This window comes from Aptenodytes patagonicus, chromosome 5 (assembly GCF_965638725.1).
Source record: "Aptenodytes patagonicus chromosome 5, bAptPat1.pri.cur, whole genome shotgun sequence".
NCBI classification, from domain to species: domain Eukaryota; kingdom Metazoa; phylum Chordata; class Aves; order Sphenisciformes; family Spheniscidae; genus Aptenodytes; species Aptenodytes patagonicus.
This window is the reverse complement of record NC_134953.1, coordinates 24,468,244-24,490,582: the sequence shown is the minus strand read 5'-3', so window position 1 is coordinate 24,490,582 and position 22,339 is coordinate 24,468,244. Positions and strand designations below refer to the sequence as shown.

General features: G+C 35.5%; 1 protein-coding gene across 2 annotated transcripts in view; it reads right to left on the bottom strand.

The window, feature by feature from the left end:
- The window catches only part of ATRNL1 (attractin like 1), a 555,427-nt gene that overhangs the window by 250,895 nt on the left and 282,193 nt on the right, over positions 1-22,339 (bottom strand). For both annotated transcript variants that reach the window (XM_076339089.1, XM_076339090.1), the window contains exon 25: positions 5,886-5,947. In XM_076339089.1, coding sequence (XP_076195204.1) covers positions 5,886-5,947 — 62 coding nt within the window. The remainder of the gene's footprint in view (positions 1-5,885; positions 5,948-22,339) is intronic.

Sequence of the window (22,339 nt, the reverse complement as noted above, 5' to 3'; positions counted from 1 at the left end):
TTCCCCAAAAAAAGACTAGAAAAAAAAGAAATCTTTCAAATCCTGTTACTGTCACCCAAACCTTCACCTCACAACTCCCCTCCGCACTTAACAACCCCAGAACTTATTTCTAGTTATTATGAACTGAGCAGAAATTGGGATTAAGCACTTCACCAGGCACAACGAACAGCTCTCACTTACTGTATTTGATACGCACAGGAAGTGAGAAATGCAAAATTTTAAATGCACCTACTTGAAGGAAGGAAAAGCCCATATCTGCTGTGTATCAAGCAAGTACATAGGCCACCTTCAGATATCAAGCTGAGGAACTATTTTGTACTTCAAGGAACAGTGTATGTTGAAATCAAAATATGGCAAGCACTAGTGCACTCACATGCACTCACATGCACTCACATGCACTTCCAAATGACTCAAAGGATGAACACAGAAAGAAGAAAAACAAGAACGAAATAATGGAAAACAGCCCGGTTCACCAAGGGATTAAATGACTCATCCCTTGTTTTGAAGACCAACTGATCCAGTGGTACTGAGGAATCTCTTTCGCTTGCAGGCCAATAACAAGTGGGTGCCTTCTCAGGAAATATGAATAAATCAAATAACTCTACAGTGATGACGAAGTTTCCGGGTGATTCAGAGAGTGGAAGACACAAAGCTACATTCCACAACTCAAAACAATCATTTTAAACAAAAAAGAAAAACAACTCAGATTGCCCACTGCATTGTCCCAGTGGAAGTCAAACAACTATTTGCTTCTAAGTGAGGTGAAAACTGCTTGATGCATCACTAAGTAAAAATCAATTTTATTCTAGCCCCAAATGTAAAATCCATTTTCCTAAGATAACTTGATTTTCATGTTACCAGAAAATATTCTAATTTAGATTTATAAGACTTCTGCATTTTCTGAGAACCCAGCCATGGTGGACATGATCTGATCCTGACACACTGCATTTTGTCTTTCCTATGAAGATCAATATTCGATCTCATAAAGATAGGCATGCCAAAATCTAGCATTGATTTATCATCCTTTATTTTAACAAAAAGAAAACACGAAGCCAGGCAGACACACCAAAGGATGCCAGTGAAGAGATGGAGTTCACCCATTGTTTACACCCAGAATGGCAGATTCAGGTACTGAAGCTCTCAGGAGCTCTGATACAACCCACTGAAACGCAGCCATCCACTCCCACTGTGTGAAACGCAACCGAAATGACTGTTGTCAGATTTTGGCACACAGTCATACAGATGGGGGTAATAAATCTGGTTCTTCAGTAACTGCTGCATTTCCTAATGCAGCTCATGCTACTAGTCCTCGTCCTAACCTAACTGTCCATCCCTTCCTCCTGCAATAAACACTGGGTATATTTTGTATATTGTTTTCTCTCACTCATAGTGCTCACAGAAAGATTTGTCAGAAAGAATGTACCCCTGATCCTAAATGACTATAATTTTTCATAGAATTTCTTAAACGACACACAAAAGAAGGATTTTCAAAGCATCCATATTTCTTAATATTACTCTACTTACTACAAATTGGAAATTCTGTAACTCATAATAGTAAGGAGACACATTAGAAAAGTGACTAAAGTGCACAACTCCAGCCAGTCATAAAATCCATCAGTTGGCAGCTCCACCCCAAGAGCTGAACCAGAGGCAACGGAAGGAATTATTCTGAGAGCATAAAGAAGATGTATGCTCAGAGAAAGTGCCTGATTAGTTAGTGGTTGGTAGTATGTATTTGAAACAGACTTCAAAAAAAGTTATGACAGTAGCAGTTGCATATCATTACCTATCACAAAAATACTAATAGCTAACCTTTGTCACCTGTATCGATTTCATGTTTGCCTGGTTTTTGATTATGAGACAAAACCGCATTTCTTACCAGAACTCCTGCTTCAGATTCTTGATACAAATAATTTTCCAAGAAATGTTTGAGTACTGTTATAAATTCTTAACTATAATTTTATTTAAAAGCAAGTTTAGAAATCAAGAGTTTCTTGGCTCTCAATTCTGGATTTACTCAAATCATGTATAATAAAAACTAACAAATATTGAACATTGTAAATTTTTATGCATATAAAATATAATCCAAAGAAAAAGTAAATAATGTTTTCAGAAATTAAAGATACCTCATATACCATTATGAAATGCCTAAAATGTCCTGGCCTAAAATAACACATTCATGTGAGAACTGAAAACACTGAAAACTTCTTTATCACTTTTAGTTTAGGAAAAAAAGCCAGGCTTTAGCTTATTGAGTGTTTTACTGGCCAGGGTAACACAGGAATAGACTTTCTTTAACTGGGGGGACTGCATTTCTTCACTATAAGAAGAAAGAATCATTCACATTTGCTGCCTGTGAAATTTTCTAATGAGATCTGTACTGCTTCAAAGCAGGTGGAAAAAAAAAAGTCACACACTTCTCAATTTGTGTGATGGCTAAAAGTCTTCAAGGCATTGACTAAAGCAACACAGATGCCACAGTTTCTATAACACTGTTAGGAAACTGTTAGTACTCTTACATATCTGATTGCATTTCTACTCTTAGAGAAAAGGTCACTGAACCAGTAGATACAATGAAACCTTTCAGTATAAAAAGAATGAAATTAAATAGGGGGTTTTTTCACTATGAATTTTCATGGTCTGGAGCACTACCTTTTCTGTAATATTCTGCTTATTTTTTCAAAATAACTTTTATTTCTATAACTTTTCTGTTCTAGGACATACAATAACACTATCTTGGTAGATCAAGCATTAATTGCAGATCTAATCACAGCTTTTGCACTTTATTATGTATAGTTTTAAATAAATTCCTTACAGAACAATATTTTTAAAATAGTTGATCTTGATACATAGGGAAAATTCTAAAAACGCTTGTTATTTTGATGTTTCTGATTCAGGCAGTAAAATGTGTGTTTCATCTTTTACTTTGGAACACACACCCTATAGAGGAACAGTTTTAAACTATAGTTTTGAATGGTTGTTAAAAAAACTGTTATGGTCAAATCTATTTGCTGGTTTGGCTAGGCAGCCAGGGTGAACAGGGTTATGCCACGTGCTCAAAAATACAAAAAATATACTACTAGCTGAGAGAAATGCAAATGCATGTTTATCAAAGTAGGTTGAAACATATTTTGTTATCAAGCACATTCCAGTTGTCTTTAAACACAATTATTTTCTCTGTCAATAATCCTAGCAAATATGACCTGGGTTATTACTGTTACCAACATAATTTGCACTGTTTTAATATACCGCATTCCCATCCAGTAAAAAACAAACAAAAAAAACCAAACAAAAAACCCCCCAAGAAACAAACAAATAAACCAACCCTTATTAAAATAATTCTGTTAGGCTAGAAACTGTTGAAACCAAATTTTCAGACAAAGGCTTGAACACTATCAACCACTTTGGAGAGGACGTATTGATGCTGTCTTTGGGTATGACTAACTCTGTCCACTAGTGTGAAAAAAAAAAATTAGTTATTGCTACGTTTTCCTATCAGAAATATTCTGCAGCTCATTTAGACTTACAGTGATCCTGTAGAAACAACATCCAATTTAATATCTACTGAAAGTTTTAATCATGTCTAAACTGGAAACTTTCATTCTAAATTTCTCAGTCCAGTTTTCTATAAAAGACACACTAAGTATTTTTCCTACATTTATTTACAACACATTGCAACTACTAGTCCAGTGACAAACAACCTGACAGTTTCTTCTTTGGATCGTTTACATGGACTGACCATTTGCTAGCTCTGATGTCAGTGAGGATGCTACGCTTGCAGCAGTTACGAGTTGGGAGTGTCACTGTGACATTATACATGATTGTTTTGGTTCTGTGATAAGAAAATAAATGGACTTCTAACACCTATGAAAACCCCACACCTCTGGGCATAACACTGAAAAAAACCACACAGAAGGTACTGGTTCGTGTCTTGGAAAGAGTCAGTTAGCCAAGCAATAAGCCTGGGCTAATCTTCCCAGCAGAGTTAATCGACTTGGGAACACAATACCATTAAATAACTTTTTTCATACAGTCATTTCATTCAGAACCAACTCAAGCTTCTCCTCTCCTCTCCCTTCCCTTTTCCTCTCAGGTGCTGCTTTGCAAAGCATGAATCTACTGTGTGCTATTCTTTCTGTTTCTATTTTTTTCTTAGAAACACAGTATGAGACCTCCAGCTCCTAGACATACTACCTTTGTCTACAGACAACTTAATACCAATTCAGTTGTAGAAGAGCACCATACAACCTTACATCAAGATTTTAAAATATATTTTGATAAATACTCTATTTCTCATCATAACCATCGCACCTTAGCCTGATTTGTATGTGCCTTTGGGGGGTGCCCTGTCATTAAGTTTTGTACTTTGCTTGGATTACTGCAATGAACTACTCACCGCATTTCCTGATTCCTTTACGTATTTCTGCAACCAGGTTCCTAAAGGTGATTATTAACATTATGCTGCAGACAGCTGCAAGCCCCTGTTGAACTGAGTGCCAGCTGAAAGCCTTGGTTATACAATTAGACTGGGGCTGGGTCAAAGGCCGCGGTAGGACAGCTGCCAGCTATCCTACAACCTTTCTTTTCGTAAGGAGGATTACATTGGCCTTGGTTTCAAATTAGCTTACTGTTCAGGCAGAGAGATCCCTTCTTTCATCAGGATCACAGTGAGTTTGCCTTTACCCAGAATAAACCGTATCAGACAGACAATCACACCAGGACACCTAATGCAATATATCTATAGAGATGGCTTCACCATCAAAGAGCCTACAGTTCACCTTTTCTAAGCCTGCATTAGGGCACACAGCAGAAACAAATTGCTTTTAGTCTACCTCTGCTATTTGTCAGAGGGTCCCTCTGTTCCAGGGAACACCAAAAACCCAAAACACTACTAGACTGACCTTTAGGCAACCAGCATTTTATTGCTCTGTTTGTGGTGAATGAGGAGAAACGGGATGCTTTCCATCAGCTACTAAACCACTCTCCATTAGCCAATGCATTGGGTACAGAAGACTTCAGGGTCTGCTCATTTCTGCCCCCTTTTTGGTGACAGCAATTAACGTAAGTTGGTCTGTTCACAGCATTTAAGGGTCTGATTCTTCAGGTACAGTTGAACAGTGATTAAAGCAAACAGAAAAGCTGTACTGTGAACTTGTGAAATAAATGCATGGCAGTTCTAGAAATACAGAAAGTCTGATGAACATACTTGTCTGTCACTGTTCACATTTTGCATACACTTCATGGTTATTGTGGAATATCTTCCCAGCAAGATTTCAAAGCGCCATAACTAATCCCTGTATATTCAAGTTTGTGACATTTTATAAGACAGCTGAACTTTTAAGAAGTCTTTCAGTGGAGTTATGTTCAGATCCTAGAGTAGTTGTCCATTTGCAGTTGAAGCCAATTCCTGCATTGCTGCCACAACCAAATCTCATGCATCACCTATTGCCTTTCACAATTAATCTCTAATACATGAAAGTATTAGCAGTGATGTGGGGTGCTTTATTAAAAATAACAAGCTATTGAACAGAACCATCATTTTTAATAATTCTTTCAAAGAGTTTACAAAAAAGTCACACACAAATTACTAGTTTAAGTCAGTATAGCTGGCTTCTTTTAATCACTGTAATGTACAGAACATATCTAGCTAATCTTTATGAAGTAAGTGTGAAGACTGTACCACTGAATATGAAATATGTGAAAGATGCCAGCAGCTGCCTGTAGTTACAGGGCAATGGCCTGGATCCTCCACTGGTGCAAATTAGAGAACACAGTTTAAAGGCTTCCTTGCAGGCATTTCTTAAGATTAAGAAGCTGGTTAAGATACTGGTTTGATGAAAAAGAATCGGCATGATTTCAGTCAGAAGACAGAAAAAACAATTTACCTGAAGAAGGTGACAAAGAACTGCACCAGATCCATGATAGTATTGTGCTGTGAGAAGGCAATCTGTAAATAAAATAGAAGTAAATTACAACATTTTCAAAGTCAACAGCTCTTTTTAGGCTAGGGCTTTATGGCTCCAGGATGATTAGTTTCAAGTGTAATTTCAGTCTAGTGTGCACACACCTGCATTTACCACAAAGTGAGATGAGCAACTAACTTCCATGTCTTTGCCTGTGTCAAAATACAAACAATGGAGTATAGTCTTTCTATTGAAGTAAAGTTAATAGAAATATCCATGTAAAACTTGCTTGATATAAACAATGAAAACAACATGCAAAATATTAATAAATCATATTGATATAAATTGCCTTCTTTGTAGTCAACTGTTTTAACTATCACCATTTTCCATTTTAATAACAACTCTGAAACAAGGTTTTAGAAATGACAAAAACCATCTTGTGCTTAAAATTAATAAATTTAAAATATTTTAATTGCATCATATTAAAATTAATGCATATGTTAATTTAAAAAAACCAGATAAATCTGGTGCATAATAAAACAAACTGTTTCAAAGCAAATTACTTTAAAGACAAAGTAACAAATATTCTTTTAGGCTACATTTTTACAGCTTCACCAGAACATGCATTAGTTCAACTCCTTACTGTAATTTTTCACAAAGATTTAATAATTATCTCTAAGACAGCATATACACACAGATGCACATTCACACTTGCATGCAATAGAGCCTATAATTATTATTATAATTACTTTTTGCTAATGTTAAGAACAGTACTTAAGTTATATCTACAAATATCCTTAAGTCCCCGTCTTGTTCAGTTTTTCATAGTGTATAATTATCAAACTGAAGATATACAGAATCTTCTACTTTGAATTGCACAAAGTGTTTATCTAACTCTATTTCCAGCCTGTTCAAATAATTGTTGTGTTTACCACCAAATTAGTCTGATTCCCTTTCACAGCTGACTTGTGAACTTTTGAAATTATAACTCATGATACTCAATAATTTTTTGAGAGAGTAAATCTAAATGTGCCTAGCTTAAGTAGATTGCTGTGTATGGATCAGGGCAAAACCTATATTCTGGCCTGGGAGCCTGTGGAAAGACAAGAAGCTGAAGACCACATGGGAACGAAGCAGGAGAGAGAAAGAACTCTCTGACTCACTGCTCAAGTTTAATCTACAAATGTTTTCAGAGTAAAACTTACTTGTTTGGTTGTATGGGATATTCTTAAAAGTACTCATACTTAGAGCAAAACCACAATAAAAAGTTCCACCCCAGAAGTAATTTCAGATTTTAATCAAACATTATCTTCTAATGATTACATTAGAGTTCATGTTTAAAAGATGAACTACAGTATTTTCTGAAGAAACAGTACCATGCATCTTAGACTAATTTCAACACAGAATATTAACAAAAAGAATACATATTTTAATTATAAGTAGATCACGAAGGAGCAAGTAAATGTCGTGAATCTAAGCCTGACACAAAGAACCATAATACAATTAAAAAGATTTATTTCCATGGGATTTTCATCTAGAAATGAATGTTAATGTCTTTTTTCTTGTGCCTACATAGACAAGGGACAAGACAAGGAAAATTCTTTCAACCCCAGGTTTTCACTTTGGACTTAAAGATACTGGAGATGAGTATCTCTTTTGTTAATCTGTATCATGCCTAAGTAGCCCTCAGTTTCACCAAAATGTCTAATAAGCCTATGGATCCCACAAATATTATCTCTACCTTCTCTTACAAATGAAGATCAAGATAAATATCATCTCCTTCATTTCCTATGGAATAGAATCACCAAGTGCCATGTGGAAAATAGTTTTCTATGGCAAAGGACAGCCTCTATGAGTGAACACAGTATTTCCAGCATAAAACTATTTCCCTTGAAGAAAGAGGAACAATAACACCTCTGCTTTACACAGATTAACACTGAAAAATGGAACTAGGATTACTTATAGTACTATAAAACATTACTTGAAATACAATTTCAGGTGCAGATGCTAATTCTTTCATTCACTAGCATGAGATTTCTAAAAGAGAAGTTAGGACTGACATCAGTATGGCAGCTACAGATATGGCTATAGAAGCAGATCATTTCAGTAACTGTCCATGATCTATGCTTCTCTTCAAAGGCAAGCTTATAGACAGCTATCTGTCATAAATGTCATCAAACAGCTTTCTCACCTTCACAGAAACCACTAGAAAACTTCTCATCAACCGCAACAATTGAAGTTCTTTTCCCTGTTTGGCTAGCATTAAAAGCTTTCAGTGGGTTTATGAACCAATACTGTTACAGACAAATTGTTGCTTTGCAACATGAATAATGACAGGTTTTGCAAAAAACTACAAAATGGATGTTTATTTTTCTTAAATACTCTGCTATAGACAACAAATAAATTAATTAGAAAATTTAAGGTGAATCAGAATTTATCATTTTCACAATAAAGACATCCAAAACTGTACCCCAAACAAAAAAGAACTATATTCTGAGGGCTTCAAGATATGCAACAAAATAATTAGTCTGATTTCCTAACACTACCCAATTTTATTTTCCGTAGAAATTGGTTACAGTATTGGAATATCCCTTGAATGCAACCAATGCCATTTGATTTGTAGCTAACCTAAAGTTTTGTCATTTGCTGCTAAAAAACTACTAGCAGATGATTATTAGATTATCAAGCTAGAATGAATTTGCTAAAACAAAAACATTACAGGACATAGAAATTCCTAGCTTTGTACTCCAGTGGGGCAAAGTCTAATCTCAACACCTGGTTCACAGAACAACCTAGAAGTTGTTTGAGCTTTTTGTGCATTAAAAAAGAAAAAATTGATACAAGCACCATCAACAATGACAGCTGTCCTATGATTAGAGGATCTCTACCTTGAACAATGTAACAACAGATGAATTTTTGTGGGGTAGTTTAGAACGTTCTAATGGTGGTAAAACTCCAGCTATGAGGATCTATGATAACAAGAAAGAGTTGTATGCATCAACGTTTTTTTCCACAAGGCAAAAATGAGTCAAGTTCCTTTTGATGCCCAGAATAGAGGACTTCAAATCAAAATAGAAGTTGGGAAGATTGCTCATTTTAGTATATTAGATCATATAATATCTTTCTTGTGTGGAGCAGAGGGGATATGTCAGGGAGGAAGAAGAGTTGAAAAGGTAGGCAAGTTGTAACAAAACAGAGAGATGGATAGTTTATAACCTGTGAAATATGAAGAGATAAGCATGTGCAAGGAAACTATAACGTGCCATAAAACTGATACTTCTACCAAAGCCAAAGCTTTTTGTATCCTAGTCTCAAGGTTCATCGTGTGAAGGAGTTGTGAGGATCAGGACCTAGAGGTAAGAACTGCAGTGACTGTTTTATGAAAAATGCTCTATAATTAAACTCTGAGCAATTGCTTTCAACCTGGATTTAACTTTGAAGTCTGATGCTTCTGTATCAGACATGAAGAAGGACTTGTGTGTCTGAAAGTTTGTCTAACTTTTCCAGGTAACCGGCTGCCTTAATAAATGATACAAACTTCTATCTACAAAACCCATCTTGCCATTTTAACTTTAGGAATAGTGTTATCAGAGGTGCTTTTTCTATCAATATTTCTGCCTGGATTTTTATCTGGATGAACTAAAATATTAAAAAATTAATTTTCATGTACAATCCTATAGTGCACTACATTTGTATTCTATTAGATCAAAGCAATACCAATACACAGAATAAATGTAGATACATTTTGAAATCTACAGTCACAAAAACTCAAAGAGAGAATGAAAAGATTCCAAATCAAAATGTGTTATATATATGTTCCAGCTCACAGTCTTAAAAGAGAAAGGTACATGAAGAAAAAGCTCATGGGTGATAACTGAGCTGTGGTGATTGCTCCAACAAGCATTACTGATGTGTCTATCTTTTTTCCCTACCATGTTCAAGCCTTTGAAAAATATATGTTGGGTTATTTTTAAAAAAAAAAAACAAACATAAAACCCTGAGAAAGCACTTAAGTTCTTTAAATCATGTGACCTAATTGGAAGACAAGGCATTGTGACTGCTGACAAATCTTTTATAGCAATTGAGGATTCAAAAGCCAAATATCCAGCAGAATATGCCAGAGTGCACTGCATACAAGGATGCATTGCAACCAAAACTTCAATGTATGGTATTTCTTGATTTTTGATGTTTTGGTTACATGCATGATGTAGGAAATATACTTTACACTGAACAATGATGGATGGAATAGGTCTGTTGAAACAGGAACGACTGTTGAACACAGGAATTTTTCCAACCTTCAAAAGTTAGTGTCTGCAGGAACGTATTTTTTTTCCACTGCTCTAGATACTTCATTTCGTTTTCACCTTGACTATCACATGCAGCAATAATACAGTCCTACAGAACAATAGGTCAAGATCTGTTCCACCACAAAATGAGACAATCTTGAAAGTCTAACTTAGGGACATCTTTCATATGGAAATAGTAAGTCTGGCCTCAGAATTTTGTGTTTCAGTTTGAAAAATATAGGTGTTGATAAGTTGTCACTGCAATTCTAACAAAACCAATATAGCAAAAGGAAGAAGAAAGTGAAAATTAGGCACAACAGAAGTGCACTAAATCAAAATTCCACACTTGCAGTAAACATGAACCTAATCCATGAAATGGTTCACATATTCAAATAATGTACACAAAGAGCAATTTTAATCTATGCTTCATTTCATGACATTATCCACTAATGTAAATTTCTATCTGCTCAGGCTCTCAGACAATGAACAAATACTTCCATTAATACAACTCTTTCATCTTCCACTGTTAATAAATTAAGAATGAACAAACAGGACAAACTAAAATAAATACATGGTAAAACTTTGGTAGATGTTCTAATTATTAAACCTGGAAACATAATACAATAAGGCCAGACATAACCCAAACTAAACTCCCTGGACTATGTTGATTATGCATACTTAAACCCTACAGAATTATTACTTCCTTTGGTATCATCAAAACTGTAATTGAATTTCTTCTTGGATAAAACTATTATACACTCCCACACTGGTACTATGTATGTTCTGAAGCAAAAGACATGATACTAACTGGACATGAAGACTAACTCATTTTGTTGTCCATCCTCTTTTACACTTTCTTGAGGAACACTTTTTGACTGAGGCAACTTTAGACAACAAATATAAAGACAGTTGAGGAAAATATTTGTGTAGATGGACACATTTTTGTGTATAACATTTTTATCAGGAAAATGGGAAAGATCAAATACTGTGATAATTTGGAAACAGGATGTCGGAAAATTTAGATACATAATAGATATTCACATTTACTATTCTTTGTATGAAGTGAAGTTTAGATATATACTGTGCAGAAACATGACTGCAGAGACCCAAGTATAAGCTATTTTAAAGACATTATTATGTACTATATAATAATTGGGTGGAAAAAACCCTATGGATATCAAACTTAGTAAATACACAATTACTGAATAATCGGTAATTACATAACAAAAGATCAGTTACTCTGATTTTTTGTTTAAATATAACTACAATTATGTGGGGGGGGCTTAAAGAGGGTAAAAAAGGTAATGACTGTTCTTTCACATTGGACTTTGAATATGAAGAGTGACCTGCACCAGTGAAAGGTAGATGGTAGGAAACTATGTCATTTTCTTAATGGAAATATTTAACAGGCAAAGCACAGAATGTATTTTCTTTTCTTTTGGAAAACAAAAATTCCAGGAGAACATGGTAAGAAAAGGGCAAATGTACCAACAAGGAATCCAAATTACTTCTGTCTAAATTAGAGAAACATCAAACACTTTCACACAGAGGCTAAAAATGCCACACATTTATTCTATATATTGGCTTTCCTAGAACTTGAAAAAGAAATTTTAAAGAAAGTTTATCTGAATTTTGCCATGCAGAACATGTCAAATCTAGTTACATGTGTGAATCTAGTCAAAATTAGTCAGACAGTTTATAATAATCAGCAGAGATAGGAAGGCACTTCATAGGTGAATGACTCTGAAATAGATGTGGGACTCTCATAATGTGGAATGAATTACCCTATGGAGCTGCCATTTCTCTCTGCTAACAATACAGGGAATCTATGATTAGTTTAGACTACAGATCTAATGTCAAACTTAGAATATAAATAATGTTAGGTGAGATAAATTTCTCCCATAGTTTTTAAGTCCTGATTGGGTATTTCTGCAAAATAACGTAATGCTAAAGTAGGAAAAGGAAATATTTCTTCTTGCTGGGATGAAATGATCAGAGAAGCAATATGGAGCTAGGTGCCTGGTGGCAGAATCCTACTGCTTTCTACTGTGTTGATGCCAGTAAAGAATTTAGTCTAATGTTGACAAACAGTCCTCCCAGATGATGAGAATTAGTGATAGAAAAACTTTCATACTGATAATATAAATAGAAAATGAAAGATAACATAAAGAAAATCAGACTCAGAATCACAGGCTTCACATCAAGATTTGATAAACAGCTTCCACAGATTATTCTCTGCATGCTGAAGTCCTGTCTCTCATGATGGCATACACTAGATTATCCAAATACCCACCCCTTTCTTTCTCAAACAATGTAATAATTACAGGATATTATTTCCACTATTCAGAGTCATGAGAGGCTGAAAGACAGTCTAGGTTTGTATTCAAGTGAGATGAATGACATTCTTAAAGAAGGTTTTTACAGCTGCATTTTTTCCTACCTTGCACTTTGCCTATTAAATTCAATATGCATACACCGCTATTTCACTGCTTCATTTAATTTTGTGTTTGTGTACACATGAACAAATGCATACCACACAGAGAAACCCTCAGTTAATAACCTCCAAGAAGTGAAGGAGAAAATCTGGGGGAGTGGAACTCTTACCTAACTTACAGTTTAATTCAGTATGCAAAATATCTTCGTAATGGTTAATACAGACATTATTAAGAAATTGAAATATTGAGTATTAAAGTCAATGAGAGAACGAAAGAAAATTAAAAGGCATAGACAAGGGAGAAAGGACATGTTTTAAAATTAAATTAAAAAAAAAGATGAAAAGTAATTGACGCAAAGACCTATAGTACCGAAAAGTTATTTTAGACATAAATCTTTGCAGGATTGAGTTCTCCTACGAACTGAGTGTGAAACAGCAGATTTCTAGACAACATCTTCCAAAACTGGTTTTTAAAAGCCTGGCTAGATTAAATGGACAGGCAGGAAAATTAAACACAGAAGTGAAGGGAATGGAGTCACGGAATTTGTCAGGCAGAGTTGAATGACTAAATTCTACTACAAAGAGAAGCACTGCATGATGATATGTTTTTGTTTGTCAAACTACATTAAGGAAAAGCCATTGCTGTCACTTGCTAGAATCGGATTTCTCTCTCTCTTCAGCTTTCTTATTATGACTTTTTATGACATCTTATTATGACTTGATGAATTAAAGAGTCTCCCACTAGGAAAGCTGCACCTGTTATGGAGTGTGCTCTTATATGTTAGCATCACAGAGTCATAGAAATGTGGACTGGAAGAAACATCGCATGCTCATGTTGTTCAACTTCCCACTCAAAGCCAGGCCACTGTCAACACTAAACCAGGTCAACAGTGTCTTTTTGCAGATAAGTTTTGAAAACCTCCAGAGATGGATATTCCACAGCCACTCGGTGAAACTTGTCTCAATGCAGCATTGCTAACATAATGAATTTTTTTCTAATGTTCAATCTGAATCTCCCAACGTGCAGCTTGTGAGCACTTCCTTTTGTTTTACCACCTGCTACTACAGAGATGAATTTAGCTTCATTATCTCTGTAACTCCTCCAGAAGTAATTGTAGCCTACTATTGGAGGCTCTTTGCCAGACTAAACAAGCCCAAGCTCCACAGCTTCAACTTAGCTTGTGAGCTACAGGACCTTAAAAATCTTTGTGGCACTTCTCCTGGACCCCCTCAGCTTCTCAATACCCTTTCTGAACTCGGACATCAAAAATTGGAGTCTCATTCCACATGCAGCCTCACCAGAGATGAGTAAAAGGGGATCATTTTCTCTTAATGAGGCCCCACACATAGGTATTGCCTGAACTGGAATGAGAGCATACTGTTGGCTAATATTCAAGTTGACGTTAGGTAATTCCACCCTGGTTAGGGCTTTGCATTTGTCAGACTTCATGAGGTTTCTGTTGGCCCAATCCTCACATTTCCTAAGGTCGTCCTGAATCAAAGCTCTACTGTTTGACATATCAAACCCTCTCCCTTTCAACATCAAGCCATCTTGGTCTTCTGATAAACAAAACATGGTTAATGTTGACATTTTTCAAAGTAAAACAGACTCTTGATCCTTTTCAGATCCTTGATGCATCTGTTTTTGTTTTTTTATCTGTAGAAGCTGGTACCAATAACAGTCACACTAAGGATAAACCAATGACAACTGCACGTTTGTCTTCAACCCTCTTAAAAAAATTCCACAGTCCTCTGACCTACAGTGCTACCCTTACAATTCATGTTCAAACAAGTGTGTGTTCAAGTCTCTTTCTGATTCACTCCTATTCAAAAACCAATCTCCATTCTGACAGCGTAATTTAGATTTCTTCCTGTCAAACCTAAATTAGCTCAAGCACAGGCTGGTGATATTGCATCTAAAGAGTGTGAGAAACTACCTGGGTGCTGCGCAGCAATACCTTCATTCTCATTTAGTGCAGCATGATTGATAGGCTTGCAAAACATCAGGAATCCTTGCCCATAATAAGTGAATCCTATTCAAACAACTGGCAGACTACTGTGGCTCTAGGATACCATAATAAGTCAAAACTGTAAATTATATTTATTCAAAAATAAATATAGGAAATCTCCAACTTTATACATTGTTTATGATTCTACACAAACCACTTGCCCACACAGATTAATTTCACTCCTTAAAGCGCTATATATTTCTGAGAAAAAATGGTTCAATAAAAAATATTGCATTAAAAAAATAGTAACGACTCTCATTTAACACAGCAGAACTGAAGTGCTATCTCTTCTCTTCTCAAAAGAGACCCTAAAAGATACCTCCTCAAATGCAAAAGACCCATATGATGTTTTCATCAATGTCAAAATGGAATTAGTGGTACAAGTTTAAATCTGCTGGTGATGGCACACTACTGTCATATTGCTCTGCCAAACCGTGGCTAAGTTGACAAAGCAATTTGGATTTCTTCCAAGGTTCTTATATCCAGGAAAATGCCTAGCCACTACCACTAAAGAGCTATTTTTAAGGCACATTTCTGTAATTATTGACACGATGGGATGGCTATTTGAAATATATATTTTATAGAATCCACATAGATTGTTAAAAGAAAAATTTCCTGGAGGATGAAGTCAGAATCACAGAGTCAATGCTACTGTGTCAGGGTATATTTAACTTCATAAAGTTGTCTGACGAATCAGAGAACATCTCACTGAGGTGAAAGGGTTACTTCACAGCAGTTACTGTAAAGTGCAGAGTGTGGCTCAGAACTCTTTTCCACATGAAGAGTTGAAAAAAAATAAATCTCTGAAATTCAAGAAATACAAAGTTCCAGTACACACCAGTCAGCACTGCAAGATCTCAGCTCTCTCTACTGAACCTCAGAGAGAGCACTGCAGGCACAGCTAGAAAAGCCACCAAGCTGTATCTTCTTAAGTTGGGCAAAAGTTTCTGTTAGGGCAGCTAAAACAAATGTCTGTAATGCTGGACTTGCACTAAGCCACTTCACCTACACTTGACATGCCAACTTGAAACCACCTATTTGCCGACCCTTGACTCGGGGAATCCTTCTGCAGCATCATGTGCACCTACCACTGTCCTGCCATACAGCACATGTGGACTCAAAATTCTACAACAAGAATAGGCTGTTGTGTTCCTTAGTTTGCACGGTGCACAAAAATTAGCATTGAAGCAAACAATCTACATTTTTTGAATGGAAATGCTCACAGACTGGGCAGAAGCAACCCGTGGAAAGTGCATGCAAATGAAAGGGGAAACATAATTCTGCAGAACACAAAATGTGTCCTAAAATGGCATGCTTAGGTAGTCATTCCCACGTCTGTTACAATGCGCCTCTGCTGGAAATATGATTACATTAACCCCCCCCCACTTGCTTCTTACAGCCCACAGGAGAAAATTAACAGTTTGGGGATAAGGCTGCAGACTTCTTAAGTCTTAAGTCTGTATATCCTGCTCTTCTGGTCTAAGCAAGGGGTATTGGATGTTGTGGAAGGATACACAAGTGTCAAAATGTTATACTTATTTAAACTTGCAGGCAGTTAATAACCTTGTACTTGGCTCTACTAAAATGCATGCTGTTCAAATGAGTTTAACTTACAAAGCTATCCAGACCACTTAGCATAATTGGCCTTTTATTATTTATCAATATGTAATTTGTTTACTGTTGTGGACTATTAAACAAAATAAAATTCAAAAGTAATCAGATCAAATTAGAAACGAGCAGCTTTTCAGGGTCGGGGAGCTCCCTTAAGAGTGGTCATAGAGCAACTGATTCTAGCTTTTCATCTTTAACGACCGGATTTCAGTTTTACTGTGAAGTAAGTAGACTGGAGTTCAGTTACTGGAGTTCAGTAACAGCAATGTTACTCTGTATAGAAATCTAAACAGTGGTACTGTACCACACCCAATGTTTTTGAAGAGTATCTGAGATTCAAGTTAAAATGTCTGAAGAAATTCAAAGTGAGTATGTATTGAACTATTTTCTGTTTTTAAAGAGGCTAATAGCAGTCTTGTTTCTACAAAATGCCACATTTAAACCTAAAACCAAAACACAATCTTATTTTGTGAAGAGTGAATTAGTTGTTTGTGCATGTGTCAGCTCACCAAAAAATGGACCCTGATTTTATATTAATAAAAAAAAAATCAGATACACACGCAAGGAGATACATCTACATTATACAGTTAATCTGGCAAGCGCAAACCTAACACCCCGGAAAACACTATATTGCTCAAATTACCAGTGTTTAGATTTCAATCCTTCAGGCACCTAATACAAAATCATAATTACTGATTACAGAAACTACAAAATAATCATTTTTGACAGGTATTTCATATGAACTAAGGAAGAAATTCTTTCAGAACTGACTGATTATTTTTTCCTCCATTTTTAAAGTAACTCAGTTTTCTTTAGACATGGATTAGAAATGGGATTACTCAAAACAAGCCAAGTACATATTAGCATTGCAGTATCTGGGAACTGAAATATCAGCTGAAGAAAAATGTTGTTTATTTCTTGAAAAGACTGATTTTTAAACACACCTGGTTTTATATACAGCATTCAGTGAGGATTTCTTAGTACACAGAAATTGCACCCCTCAAAAAAAGCAGAATTCTTGTATTCTGAAGTTTATAAACATGAAAAATGTCTATTTTCTTTCCTCCATGGAAGATATTTTTCACCTTTCCTTAAAATAAATACATAAATAAATAAATCTACACTGAACTATTTGAATGACTGTAGAACTTAATATGATGGCTATGGCATTTAAAGTTCCTGCCTATGTGTATGTGTAGAAATACATCTAACAGACACGGAAAATGTGCTGCTAAAAAGTATAAGATTTTTTTCAAAATCCGCTAAGTCTTTATCTTCTTAAATATACAGTAGAGCTGGTTTTACCAGACAATCTACTAGTTAACCCACTGGTTGGTCTCCAGCCTAATAAAAATGATAATAAAATTTTTATAGGGCTGCAAAAGCTGAATTTTTAAAATTTATGTGATGTTTTGTTCATTTTAGAAATCAAATACTTGGTTAGAAAAGGTAAAACATGCACTGAATTTTGCATAAAGATCATGCCATTCAAAATAATGTATGTAAAACTCATTGGTGAGATGCCAAGAAAAGGGCAAAGCATTTTCTTAAAACATGAATAGAGTAATTTCCCAAAGTTTATTGTTATAAATGTAGAGCATGCCATAAAGCTGTTGGAACTGTGGAATAAAAATTTTGTATTTGCAATAGCACTTTTCTTGATTACTGTGGATTAGCATATTTATGAGGTTACTCAGCCTCAGGTTTAAACCCACAAATCAAAGGTTTATATCAGCATGGGTAATGGATTACACGGAAGTCTACGGCCTACGATATCCCAAAGGTATCTGTCTTTCAGAAGATTTATGTATATAATACCACTTTGTAGAAATTACATTTTCTGATCTTTTGCGTGGTGCTTGGTGATTCCCCTCTCTAATGTGTAAAACAACCAAAAAGCAGCATTCCCATTCAGGACAGAAATTCAGTGATGTATCTTCTCGTTCCCCTTCTCACCTATTGAAAAAACCACGAACGACAGAGGCTTTAATTCCTTGATGTAAATAGCACTACTACAATGAGACTAGAAGTCATTGTGAGCATATCTGATGCAATTAAACTCCTGAAAAGAGGAAGGAATCTGTATTCCAGCAGCTGTCCAGAGAACAAATACTTGAATTTTGTTCATCTCATAAACAGCACTATCACAGAATAAACCTAGAATTAAATAAATAGTCTCACTTTTTTCTCCAGAGGTGAATGCTGACTACATTACTATTAATGGTAAATACCTACTGACTTCCTTTTGGCTTCAGAAAGAGCAGGACTTCAGAGCAGAACGCTAAGACAAGAAATTGAAACTCTTAGTCCTGCCTCTCATGAAAGACTATAACTAGCCAAAAGATAAGTCAGGAAGGTAGCTCATGCAGAATGGCTTTTTCAAGACTATGGCTACCCAAGTGAAACTATTTTATCATCATTGTGAAATGATGACAAATGAAGACACAGAAACCTCATTAAACTGTACAGAGAAAATGTCCATCAGCTTTATCATTATTTCAGTTTTTTACTGAAGATCCACATCTAATAGTAAGAGAAACAGAGGTACGCAAAGAAGGGTATGGGAGTCAGTTACATGTGTGTGCATGAGAGTGAAGATAAGAGGACATGTGATAGCCTATATAATTTAGAATATCCAACCTAAAAAGATATGAGGAAAAAATAAAATGGATTAAGCGTTCTGTATTGTATGTATATTCCACTGAAGGAAAAGCGTGGGGTTTTGCATGTAGGGGATGATGTCCACTTATCTATACAAAGGACAAGACTATTCTAACAGATCTGCTGCTGAAAGAACAACAGATCGCACTGATGTGAAAATATTAATGGCTTCAAATAAAGTGGAAGTGGTTAACTGACCTAAAAAACCCTCAGCATACTAAGAAGGAAAATATGTAACACGTAAGGAAGAAAATGAGTTTAATGTTCTTCCTTGAAGAGATGATCAAAATCTAGAAAGTGACAACTGAGACTTTTACAAGATAAAATGAAAATTAAATTATGAGGATTATCAGAACACATTGTGATCCAATTTTGTTACATTAATTTTACTCTTTTTCATTTAACATTTATCCCTCATTTGAAACTCCTATTATATTGCAAGCTGTAATAAATTTGAAAAAAAGAAGAGAAAACCAACAGCTCTAGATTTTACTCAACCTCGTGACACATTCTGTAGAGTCAGGGTGATATATCATTGATACATCATACATCACATCATCGACTGATACGCTGTCAGATCCAGGAACATATTTGTAAAAGATGCTGAGAAATGTGTAATGCTAGTAAGCAGGAACCTTTGACATTTTTTAGTAACTTGCAGTAATTAGGTGGGGAAAGGTGGATGAATAACTGGTTTTCAGGCAGATTCAGAATGATGTAAACCAAAGAGAAGAGCAGGACCTGCTCAACTGAAACTGATTTCCAAGAAATCAGGCTAGCCATGCTAGCATTTTGGCAATGACACAATGAACTACACTGATAGGTACTGGCAACAGTGATTTCCATGAAACAACAATGTTTGTAACAAAAGCTCTATAAATGAAGTATAGAAATGACAGTGTAATATATGAGACGTATCACCTAGAACTGTGATCTTGAAGGCTACCTGCAAAGTTCAGAATGATCTGTTCCCACCTCATGGACAAATGGCAAGGCACTTCATTCACATTCACTTTAATTCATAAAGGCCTTAGTTGTTTAGAAGAAAAAAAAAATTATTCAAGGTTGTCAGCACTGAGAGTACTTTTTATTCTCACTTTTTAAAATCTGTATTTCCAAGTATATTTTCCAGAAGCTCTAATTGTTTAATTAGGCATGTGCAAATGAACAGTAACCATTTGGGTGTTGAACAGCTTTAACAAAATCCAAATCCAAAGAAAATAAACACACTTTTTCTGCTAGAGCACTTTATGCTTTCAGAGAGCAAAGGAAAATACTTTTCAAGAGCCCTACATAATTATAATGCTGGCCTGAACTCTGTTGAAACATAGGTAGTGCCTTTTCCTTTCTCATGTTGAATATTTCATACCAACTTAAGGCAGAAATATTAAGATCTGCTTTTGGGGGTACTTGTTCAGCTGTCTAGATTCTTTTCATTTGAGTAGGAGCAGAGAGGGTGTCTGCAGAGCAGAATCTGATCCCAAAATAATGAATAACGTCTTCTGACAAAACAAGTATATAAGTCAGGGCAAAGATCCTGCATGATAAAAACATTCCGAAAGATAATGAATTCAGTTTCTGTTACACAGACGTATACTTTGAAATTCTGAAACACCTCATTTGCTGTATTGAATCTATATGGCAGGGGAGTTAGGCAATGAGTAAGAAACCTATTTGGAAGAGTAAGTCAAGTAAAGATTGGGTATCTTCCAGCATTCCTCTATGCCTCAGTAAAATAATTTCTACTTTTAACTAGGGACATGTTTCTAAAGTGCAATATGGTAATTTCTAGGAAATCCTTTAACAAAGCTTTGTTTCCTAAGAATCAAAGATACAGAATATAGCTCTGCCTGTCCTGCATGAACAGCTTTGGACTCAAAGACTGATTTTAAACACACTGCATGGAAGATTAATGGCTCTTAAAAATTCAGTGCCTACAAGATTTGTAACAAGAGTACAAGAGAGACGGCCTTAAATATACCAACTGAAGGAAAGACTCCTATACAAGTGCACACATTATCAGACATCACAGAAGCAAATGGAAGAAAATACTTATAAAAGCATCAATTATTCACATTAATTTTAGACAGAATGTCAGGACAAATATCAGGTTTTCTGCAGAAACCTAGGAAATTTGAGGTTGCTGCTTGCTCCCATAGCCACTAGTTTTGACAAGGTTGTTATTGTCTGAGCTGGCCAAAAAAACCATGAAACACTTTTGAACAGCCTTTTTAGGGAAAAATTACTTTTCTTAAATGTGAAAATGGAAAAAGGTTTTGCTTAAAAAAAACTGAAGTGAAAACTTGGTTTAACCGTGAAATATTTTCCTGGAATGTTTTAGAAATAAAAAAGCCATTTTCCAAAAAAATTTTCCTACAAAATCATCATATTTGACAAACTCCAATTATTGCACGCTATAAGCCGGAGCAGGCTTTTGTAAGAGTGGCATTGAGCAGGGCACAGAGGAACAAATATTAACAATGTCATCCCCAAAGAGATTAATACCTTAAAAGGCAATCCGGATTCTCTGGTTTCAAGTGCAGGAAGGTATTGAAAAATAAAGTTAAGAAATTAAAATCATACTGTTTACTCCCTGCAGGGTGAACTGTCTCATGTACAGATTTTAAAGGTACCTTTCTTGCCAACAGCCATATGTAACATATATCCTCACAGTATTCCAGGAAAGATTTTTCAGTGTGTTTTCAGGGACAAGAATACTGCAGAAAGATATCTTCAACTAAATGCACTGACTACACTCAAAAAGAAGGGTTGTTTTTTCGCCCCAGTGGTTACAGAAATTCCCAAGGTCATTCCATTGTACCCTACACCCTTTTGTCCAACTAAGAACTTACTCATGGCTTTCACTGAGACAAGAACATACTTATAAAAAAATAGAGAAGATTTTGTATATTTATTATTTCTGAGAACTAATGCTTAATTGCTTTCTAGCTGCAAGTGAGTTTGTTTTGTAACTATTTTATGCATCTGTAGATGGCTTAATGCTGATTTATGTTTTTTACTGAAATCTTGACTTAGCCTGTTGGGAAACGGTTTGACAAAAATAAACCATGTGACCCTATTCAAAGGTTACAGGGGATTTTCACAAATGAGATGTTCTATACAGCAACATTCTTTCAGTACAAACACAGTCTCAATAATCATTTTTAAAAAATGGTAAGGTAAAGTTTTTTATGTACCAATTGCCTTTTTAAACCTGAACCTAAATCAGATCAAACTGAAATACAGGAAATTCCATTTAAACATATGAAATTTTTTTCCTGCAGTGATGATCGAAGGCTGGAACAGGCTGCTCAGATAGGTTGGGTATTGACTCTCCACCCTTGGAGATGTTCAAAATCTGACTGGACAAAGCCCTGGACAACTTGCTTTAGGTGACCCTGCTTTGAGGGGTCAGACAATCTCCAGACGGTCTTT